The sequence below is a fragment of the Acanthisitta chloris genome, unplaced genomic scaffold, assembly GCF_000695815.1.
Source record: "Acanthisitta chloris isolate BGI_N310 unplaced genomic scaffold, ASM69581v1 scaffold29910, whole genome shotgun sequence".
NCBI lineage: Eukaryota > Metazoa > Chordata > Aves > Passeriformes > Acanthisittidae > Acanthisitta > Acanthisitta chloris.
In genome coordinates this window covers 7,670-17,723 of record NW_008650742.1, presented here as the reverse complement: position 1 = coordinate 17,723, position 10,054 = coordinate 7,670, and the positions used below count along the sequence as shown (strand labels likewise).

Below are 10,054 nucleotides of genomic sequence, written 5' to 3'. Positions count from 1 at the left end.
AGTACTGTCAGAGAGCAGTGAGATCCATCTGCTCCTGCTGGGATGGGGAGCTGGGAGAGCAATTCCAGGGCCAGTGGGACAGGAGTCTCACAAGCCACAGCTCAGTCCCACAGCACCTGGGGGAGCTGAGCAGGGTGGACACAAAGATCATCAGGTCCAACCAAGAGCTGAAATGTTAGGAGTTCATGGTGATGAGGCAGGTCTGAATTTAATTCAGGAAGTCAGTGCAGGTCAGGGACAGATTTGGGGCCAGGAACAGTGAAGAGGATCAGTCAGAGCCCTGTGATCACCGGTCCAGAATATCACCAGGCAGGTCCAGAATGATCAATCAGAGTCCTGTGATCACCGGACAGGTCCAGAATGATCAATCAGAGCCCTGTGATCACCAGGCAGGTCCAGAATGATCAATCAGAGCTCTGTGATCACCAGGCAGGTCCAGAATGATCAGCCAGAGCTCTGTGATCACCAGGCAGGTCTGTAACCAAGAGCCAGGCCCAAGTATAGCCAGGGAGGTGGTCTGTGGGTTGGGATCCTACTCACTGATGCTCATGGCCAGGCACACACAGGTGGTGGAGAGCAATACCCCTCCAGTACTCAGCTGTGGTGCAGAGCAGCACCCCTAGATACAGCTCAGAGCTGGACTGAAATTAAGCCCATGGGCAGGTGCAGGACTCAGGTGACCTTGTCAGGTCCATTAAAGCTCACACAGTGCCCTCAGAGCCAGGACTGATGGCACAAAAAGACCTTGAGAATTCAGTGGAGACCATCAGAGGCTGCTCTGCTGTGCCAGGAGTAGCCTGTCACCATCATGGTGGTGCTGGGTTGATGGTTGGGTTTGATCTTAGAGGTCTTTTCCAACCTTAACAGCTTTATGATTCTCTCCTGGCCACTCCTTCATTGCTGGCACATTTTCCCTGGCATATGCTGACCTGCTGCTGATGTTGGTGCACCACTCAGCTCCAGCACAGCCTGATAACAGCAGCAGCAGATAACAGCTGGGTACAGAGCAATATTGCTCTGTTTGACCTCCAAACTCCCAATATTCCAAGAGGGAATGCCACCAGACCTTTCCAGCCCATGACAATCACATAAGGAAGGGCAGCCAGGGCTGGTGGGGGATGCTCAGCTGCTCTGAGTGAGTACAGAGAGCTTTTGGCTATGTTGGTACAGTGAAGCACATTTTGGGTTTCAGATGAAGTGTCTTACAGGTGTTCCTAGTGCTGCTCCTCTGTGCTGAGGATCTGCTCAGCACCAACATCACAGACAAGGAGTGGGAGCCCTGAGGACACAGGAGCTTCTCTGTGTTGTCTTTCCTTATCTCTGCTTTGCTTTCCACCCACCTGAGGTTTCATCATGACCAGACACCTGTGTTATCTCCTTTTGGCCCCTGAGAGGCTGAATTCACATGGAGATAGGAGTAGAGAGGAGGAGTTGAGGATTCACATGGAGATAGGAGAAGAGAGGAGTTCAGGATTCATGTGGAGATAGGAGAAGAGAGGAGGAGTTGAGGATTCACATGGAGATAGGAGAAGAGAGGAGAAGTTGAGGACTCATGGGGACACAGGAGAAGAGAGGAGGAGTTTGGAGCTCAGCCCTTGCAGCAAGGTCCAGCCAGGCAAGGTAATGGAGCTGAGCCAGCAGCTCCCTGCTCTGAGCTCGAGGCTGTCACAGCTGAAGGCTTTGCCTTATCTCTGCACTTAAGGCAATGAAAACCAGCTGATATTTCCTTGACATTTCCCTTGGCTTCCCTGCCCTCTCTCCCTAGCTGTGTGTATGTGCTGGCCTGGTGAGCACAGGGCCAAGGAGGGCACACAGCTTCCCTGTGCAGGGAGCTCTTCTCACTTTTGCCATGGGGGTTACTTCTCCAAGCAAATGAATCTTCTCCATGAAAGCAGCAACAGCCACTGTTTGATTCACACACCCCTCCAGGGGCTGGGGCATCTGTAGCAGGATGCTCTGCCTTGGATTGGGGTAAACCAACTTGGGCCATGTCCTGTTTGCAAAGCCACCAGGAGTGAATGGAGAATGGGGGGTCATGCTGCTCTTGGGGCTGGATAATGCTGAAACCAATCTGACTTGTCAACCCCAAAGTTAAACACCTGAGAGTGAGATGAAGATGTGTTAGAACAATAAGGGAACAAACAAATGATAGTAGTAAGAGTTTATCTAGAGCTGCTGAGCTGACCTAGTCTGGAGAACTGTGATTGACTTTATGCTATAAGCCCAGTCCCAAATTTAACAGCAGGGCCTGCTACCATAGCTCTTCTTGGATTGTGTGTGGAGATTCCTCCCTGGAGTGGGGATGTCCCTCAAGGTCACTCCTCGAGGCTGAGCCAGAGATTTGCCCACAGTCACTGGTCTGGGTGAATAACATCAATCTCTGCTTGATCATTGGTTTTGCTGCTTTAATGCAATTGTTTTAATGGTATTGCTCCAATATAGCTTCATAGTGCACTGTAATAATAGTTGTTCTAGCTCCTGTACCATGTACTAAATAATTCTGATTAGAATCTTTTTGTCTACTCGTTCTCATAATAAATCATATTTGTCAGTATAAATCTCTCTGGTTTGCCATCAATTAATCCCTGCAGGACAAAATTCTACAAAGGTTCAGTTACACCTGTAGAATCCTTTAGGCATAAACTTTTATTGCAGGAAAGACCCAAACAGGAAAGACCTTCTCCAGGGAAAAAGCAAGTAGACAAGGCTGTCACCTAAAATCCCAGCCCAAACCCAGCTAAAACTTCCACCAAAAGAAAATCCAAGATTCTTAGTAGCTTTTATTTCATTTACAGCATATAAACATGGGCAGATCCTTCCTGCACAATCTTGCCAACAATAAATAACAGCACAAGGCAACACTTTCATTTCTGAGCGATTCCAGCACTGCACTTTGGGCCCCTTTCAGCTTAGAGACTGCAGATATCCAACAGGGCAGGAAGTTCCTGTGCTCCTCTACATCCAGTCCCTAAATCGACAGCAATTAGTATAAGTAACAGACTGAGGATTTTTCTGGCTAGGACAGTGTTGCTAAAAGCAGGAATTTGCCCCTGAGCTACTTACTGCAGGTCTGGCACAAACCCACACGTGTCACCTGCAGACCCACAGGGAGAGAGAGTGATCCAACACCCTGGGAAGCTGGAAAAGAGGATACCCCAGTGCTGCTGGGGGTTGTGTGCAGGGGAGGCCAAATCACAGGCAGATATAGACATTGGATATCAACTATTATCTATTGCAAAGGCTTCAGGAGGCTGCTGAGTCCCACCCAGTGTGTTCAAATCCAGAGAAAAGGGTGAAAAATGAAACCCAGGACATTTTCATCCCAGAGGGCCCCAACTCCTGCAGCACTGGAACCTCTCAATGAGGTTCATCCTCCTTGTTGCCAGACCTGCACTGCTGGTGGCACCTGCTGCAACTACTGCAGGACTATCCAGGGTGTCTACAGGAGCTAAACCAGCTCCAGTTTGGCTGGAGATGGGAGATGGGGCCCAGAAGGATTGATTTGTGGGTGTGTAAGCTGGCCAGAGAAATGCACAAACTTCCCAGCTGGACATGTCTTCCTTGGATTCCTCCTCAAAGGCACCCGGCGCAGGCAGCGTTGGCACAGATCTCACACAGGTCATCCTGGGCAGCCAGGCCTGAGGGGCAGAGAGGGTGGCAGTCAGAGGACAAGAGAGCAGAGCCACATAGCAAAGGGTTTGGAGACTCCTTTCCATTCCTGTTTGATGATGTTAATGTGCCTTGGAGGTCCTACAGCTCGAAGGGAAACAGCCTTTGGGAAAATCTGCCTTAAAGCACAAAATCAAAGCTGAATTCCTCAGGGAAGCAATGGGAACATGTGGAGGCAAGTGGGACATGGTAGCATTTGTTCCTAAGATGTCCATTGCACTGGAGAGCAGAGAAATGCAGCATAGTAACATCTCTGAGGACAGAAGGGAATGGCCTTGAGCTGAGCCAGGGCAGAGTCAGAGGAGATGGTAGGAGAAATGTTTTCCCTGAGAGGTTGTTCAGGCACTGGACTAGGGAATTGCCCAGGGAGGTGGTGGAGTCACCATCCCTGGAGGTGTTTAAGAGGTGCCTGGATCTGGTGCCAGAGGTTCTGGTTTAGGGGTTACAGCAGTGAGAGGTTAATGGTTGGAGTTAATGCTCTTAGAGTTCTCCTCCAACCCTGGTGGTTCTATGATTCTAACATAAAGCAGCCACTGAGCAGCCAGAAGAAGAATCATCACATGACTCTTGGAGGCAGAGCATGGCAGAGGGACTTTGGGCAAGGGGAAAGGCTTTGAGCTGCAGGTGGGAGATTTAGATTGGATATTAGGAGAAAATTCTTGGCTGTGAGGGTGCTGAGGCACTGGCACAGGTTGCCCAGAGAAGCTGTGGCTGCTCCATCCCTGGGAGTGTTCCAGGCCAGTTTGGATGGGGTTTGGAGCACCCTGGGCTGGTGGAAGGTGTCCCTGCCCATGGCAGGGGGTGGAATGGGATGAACTTTAAGGTCCTTCCAACTCAAACCCTTCTGGGATTCCATGATCCTACTTGGGTTTACTTTTTCATGGTCACAGCACCCTGATGTGCACAGGCTACAGCTCAGCACAGCAGTTTTTTTTTAATTGTCTTTAGGGGCTCACAGCTCATGAGGAGAGGCCCGAGGTGCAGCAGAAAGGCAGCACAGACCTTCTCAGCTGCTTTAGAAGTGACAGAACAGCAATTCTATGTCTTTTCCTCCTGCTGCTTGAATGTTTAAGGTTGAAAAGTGTGATAAAAATGGCAACTCTGCAATCTGAACAACATACTTAGCCTCTGGAAAATCATGGGTGCATCCTGCCTCTTGCACACAGGCAGGAACTCCTTGGGGAGGTTTGTCTCCTCACACACAGAACTGGAGGCCACGGGAAGCACCATGCGAGGGTTGACACGTCTGGTGTCATCCATGAGCTCCTTCAGCTTCTTCACAGACTCCAGGGGGAACTGCAAGTCTCCATCCTATGAAACAGAACCAGGAAAACAAGGTGTCAGCAAGTCAGGCCTCAGGCAAATCCATTCAATGGCAACCAGGAGCTCTCCCAGAAAATATAATGGGGTAAAAGACAGTGTTGGAACAAAGCCTGGGTGAAATCTGTGCTGGCTGAGGGCTAAATGATGAGCTCCTCAGGGCACAGATCTTGCAGAGCAGCAGTGAGACCTGAATGAGAATCACAGAACTCAATCCCAGAACAATTTAGCTTGAAAGGGCCTTTAAATATCATCTTATTCCACCCCCTGCCATGGGCAGGGACACCTCCCACCAGCCCAGATTGCTCAAGCCCTGTCCAACCTGGCCTGGAATATCCCTCAAAGGATACATGGTAGAGATTTACAAGATCATGAGTTTCTATTAGGGTGTTCAGGCACTGGAATATTGCCCAGGGAGGTGGTGGAGTCACCATCCCTGGAGGTGTTTCAGAGGTGTCAGGATCTAGTGCTGGAGGATCTGGTTTAGGGGTCCCAGCAATGACAGGTTAATTGTTGGATTTGATGACCTTAGAGATCCCTCAAAGGATACATGGTAGAGATTTACAAGATCATGAGTTTCTATTAGGGTGTTCAGGCACTGGAATATTGCCCAGGGAGGTGGTGGAGTCACCATCCCTGGAGGTGTTTCAGAGGTGTCAGGATCTAGTGCTGGAGGATCTGGTTTAGGGGTCCCAGCAATGACAGGTTAATTGTTGGATTTGATGACCTTAGAGATCTCCTCCATCCTTGATGGTTCTTCTATGAATGGAATGGAGGAAATGGGAATTCCTTTGGTTCACTCTTTCTTCTCCACAGCAATGGAGACCACCAGGTGGCTGTCACCTGGCAGGGCCTGGCCACAAGATCATGAGTTTCTATTAGGGTGTTCAGGCACTGGAATATTGCCCAGGGAGGTGGTGGAGTCACCATCCCTGGAGGTGTTTCAGAGGTGTCAGGATCTAGTGCTGGAGGATCTGGTTTAGGGGTCCCAGCAATGACAGGTTAATTGTTGGATTTGATGACCTTAGAGATCTCCTCCATCCTTGATGGTTCTATGATTCTATGAATGGAGGAAATGGGAATTCCTTTGGTTCACTCTTTCTTCTCCACAGCAATGGAGACCACCAGGTGGCTGTCACCTGGCAGGGCCTGGCCACACACAGGGAGCTCTTCCTTCGTGTTGCCATTGCTAAGAACTGAGATCCTTCAGCCCAACATACTGTGGCAAGTTTCCATTCATGTAGAATCACAGAACATCCCAATCTGGAAGGGACCCACAAGGGCCATCAGTCCAACTCCAGGCCCTGCCCAGGACACCCCAACAATCCACCATATGCCAGTGTATAACTTGGCCACACAATACATGGAACACAAGTTTTTGGAAGCAGAAATATGACACTTCTGACTCAAAGCTCACACCAAGAATTTTGGGAAGACAGGACAGGATTCTGGGCAAGGGGGAGCTCTATGATGAATAGTCTCTGTGCAGCTGCTCATGGTCATTCCCTCAACTTCAAGTGACTCCTCCCTTAGGGAGTCAAGTGCATGAAGTCTGTGTAGAAAATCTCAGCTTGGCTTAAGCATTTTCAAATTGAGCTTTATCTTCTGATTTAACCTGGTTCAATGCCCAGTGTGGGGTCAGGAAGGTGATGTGGAAGATGGAAGGTTCCCCCCACGGCAGAGGGTGGTTAGATATTAGATAAAATATATTAGATTAGTGACTCCTCCCTTAGGGAGTCAAGTGCATGAAGTCTGTGTAGAAAATCTCAGCTTGGCTTAAGCATTTTCAAATTGAGCTTTATCTTCTGATTTAACCTGGTTCAATGCCCAGTGTGGGGTCAGGAAGGTGATGTGGAAGATGGAAGGTTCCCCCCACGGCAGAGGGTGGTTAGATATTAGATAAAATATATTAGATTTTAGATATTAGAAAAAAAGTTTTTTACTCTAAAGGTGGTGAGCCACTGTCCCAGGTTGCCCAGGGATGGCTGCCCCAACCCAACCCTGGCAGCCAGGTTGGCCTTGAGCAACCTGCTCTGCTGGGAGGTGTCCCTGCCCAGGGCAGGGCTTGGGGCTGGATGAGCTCTAAGCTCCATCCCAACCCTTAAATTCTATGATTCTATGATTCCATGATGGAATGAGATGGTCTGTAAGGTCCCTTCCAATCCAAACCAGGCTGGAATTCTGGGATCAAGCAACACCTACTCCCTTAAAGAAATTAAGTGACTCTGATGAAGTATAAGACCAAATATTGTCCTTTGTTTCCTGAGCCCAGTGGTGAATGGTGTGAGATGAACAGGGAGTTGGTTTTGATTCTGGTTTAGGGGTACTCAACCAGGTAGACTCTGGACAAGCATTTACCTAACAAATTCAAACTCTTGCCTCTTGCAATTAGTTTATGATCTTACTCAGGTTAATACATCAGTTGGACTTGATGATCTCAGAAGCCTTTTCCAACCTTAATGACTCCAGGATTCTGTGGTCAGGCACTGGCACAGCTTCCCAGGGCAGTGCTGGAGTCACCATCACTGGAGGGGACCACAAACCATGTGGATGGGACAAGGTTAGGGGTGAATCTGTCGGTGCTGATTAGTGGCTGGACTTGACGATCTCAAAGGGCTTTTCCAGCCTAACCAATTCTGTGATCAGCCTTAGCTCCCTATGAAAAATTCACCTTTCCTGTACAAAAGCAGCTCTAGATTCAGCTCTTGCTCACAGAAATCAGAAGCATAAAACAGAGCATTAGAAAAGGAAGTTTCCATTGCAGAGAAACCAGGAAGGAGGACCAAACCTCCTGGTTTCTCCATAGCCTGGGGACAGGAAAGAACAGAGGACCAACAATAAAAGGACCAAACCCCACCAGCTCAGAGAAGAAAGATGTATCAGAGAGCTAAAGCTGAGCAGCATCTCCCCTCCAAGGTGAGGCAACACATCTGCCTCCAGACTCTATCCTGGTCACTGCAGGTTTGTCAGGTGCCAAGGTGGTGACACTCAGGCTTCAAAACCATGTTGGGAGAGCAAACGGACAACTCCTGGTTTATTACAGGAGAGGGAAGGGAGGGCTGGGGAAGGACTGCAGAGAAGATAAGCCAACTTTGTGCAGTGACTTTGTGCAGAGTCAGACCTCAGGGACCTCAGGGACCTCAGGTGGTCCAGGTGGAAGGAATGCAACACACACAGATCTTGGGGGAAACCCAGATTTCATGCCTAATGAAAGAAGACTTCCAGCTCAGAGTCCAGAGCTGTACTTCCTGCACCTTTCCCCAACCTAGAAACAGCTATTCTCCTTTACTTTGGAGGGTTTCTACCTCCAAGTGAAAACTGAGATGTTTTCCATGAGGTAGAAGCTCTCTGTGCCCCAGAGAACTCATACAGACACTGAAGAATGGTGTGGAAGAAATGAATAGCTTAAACCTGCTCCCTCTGGATGTCTCTGTCATCCAAAGGACAAAAAGAAGATAGTCAAAGATATCTCACCCCAGAGAACCTGCTGCACACACAGTCAATAATTGCTTAAGAAATATTCATTCTCTTGGCACTCTGAGCAAGTTATTTACACAGCAAATGGAAATCTGCCAAGCTGTTTCCTGGGATGAGTGCAGAGATCCAACACACTCCCAAGGACAGAGCAGAGCACCCAAGTACCTTAAGTGCTTCCATGTTGCATGGAGTATCAGCCAGAGGTGCTGTGTACCTCTAGAGCCTCCTTCAATCCCTTACCTGCCTGTTGGTACTTCATTGGATCCACCTAAATGTTTCTTTCACCTCTTTTTCTAGCTGACCTCTGTAGGCTCCATCACATAAACTCCCAGAGCACTTTCATTAAGAACTTCCTGCCTAGACAAGACAATTTCTCCTGTGTCACACCTTGTTTCCATCCTTCTCTAAAGCGAGAGGTGTCCCAGTTCTTCCACCTTCAAAACTCGTGGGGTTAGGGCCAGAAGAAAGCCTTGGACATGCAACAGTCCCTGAGGGACTTCGGAGCAGGGATACAGCTGGGGAAGGGAATGAAACAGCAAAGTTCAGTGAAACATGAACAGTAAATGAAGCATCTGGTGACACCTGAAGCATTTGACAGAAGGCAAACCTGGAGCACAAGAGATGAAGATGTCCATGGAGACAGAGCAAAGCAATAATTCAGGGCTCTTACTTCAGTTAAAGATTCCCGTTGCAACCACACCACTTCACCCAAAATCAGCTCTTTGGTGAACTTGTAATAGCAGCAAATTAAAGAGGAAGAACTCACCTGCACATAGACTGCCCCGGAGCTGTGCACCAGGACCACGAGTGCCAGCACAGCACAGGGAAGGAAGCCTCTCATGGTGCCTGCAAAGCTGAGCCTCTTCCACCTGAATAGATTTTCTCTTCTCTGCCCTTGGTCTTTCTCTGCCCTTTTCGTGCCTCTCTGCTTTGTTTTCTCTCTCCTCTGCACTCAGCCTCAGCCCAGAGTTTATAAAGCCTTCCCACAGCATTGCCTTGGTAATCCATTAATCCAAACTCCTTATTGCCATACCATAAACCCTCAGGGACAGTCCGTTATCTGCTCATCAGCAGAGCAGGTCAGACCCACCCAGGCACATCCTGGGCTGCACTGCCATGGCATGGGCAGGCAGAACATTCCAACCTGCAGGAAATGGAAACTGCTGAAGATTGATCTCATCAAACAGCTGACAGACTCCGTAGTTTTGGCCACTTGCTGCAGAGCTGGGAGAGAGAGAGGTTTGGAAGGAGGGAGAACAAAATTGATCCAGTTAGTTCCCTCTTCTGGGGGTTCCAGAGGGTCACTCGGAGAATCACGGAATCATCATAGGATCATTAAGGCTGGAAAAACCCTCTAAGGTCATTGAGTCTAACCATTGTCCACACCCATGTGGCAACCCACCCTGAAGGGGGAAAAACACCTAAGACTTGCAAATTATATATTGTTACAGGGCTGGAATGGACCTTAGGTTGTACTTGGGTGAGCCTTGGGTTCTACTCCCAACCCCCTGCCCTGTGCAGGGACACCTCCCACCAGAGCAGGTTGCTCAAGGCTTTAGCCAACCTGGCTGTGAACACTGCCAGGGTT

The 10,054-nt window shown here is 49.0% G+C and overlaps 1 protein-coding gene across 1 annotated transcript; it reads right to left on the bottom strand.

Annotated features, from left to right (window-relative positions):
• Positions 1-3,573: 3,573 nt before the first annotated feature.
• On the bottom strand, positions 3,574-9,307 carry LOC103797626 (guanylin-like). The gene is made up of 3 exons (XM_009069851.1): positions 9,233-9,307; positions 4,791-4,980; positions 3,574-3,638 (listed from the first exon to the last, which is right to left on the bottom strand). Exons 1-3 carry the CDS (start codon positions 9,305-9,307, stop codon positions 3,574-3,576), a joined length of 330 nt encoding a protein of 109 aa, XP_009068099.1.
• Positions 9,308-10,054: the final 747 nt, after the last annotated feature.

Bases quoted from the DNA above. Each gene is read 5' to 3' on its own strand.
- LOC103797626 (XM_009069851.1), bottom strand. From the start codon at position 9,307: ATGAGAGGCTTCCTTCCCTGTGCTGTGCTGGCACTCGTGGTCCTGGTG. The intron at 4,981-9,232 runs GTGAGTTCTTCC...TCTGTTTCATAG, and splicing joins CCGGGGCAGTCTATGTGCAG to GATGGAGACTTGCAGTTCCC. The intron at 3,639-4,790 runs GTATGTTGTTCA...TCTGCCCCTCAG, and splicing joins CATGATTTTCCAGAGGCTAA to GCCTGGCTGCCCAGGATGAC.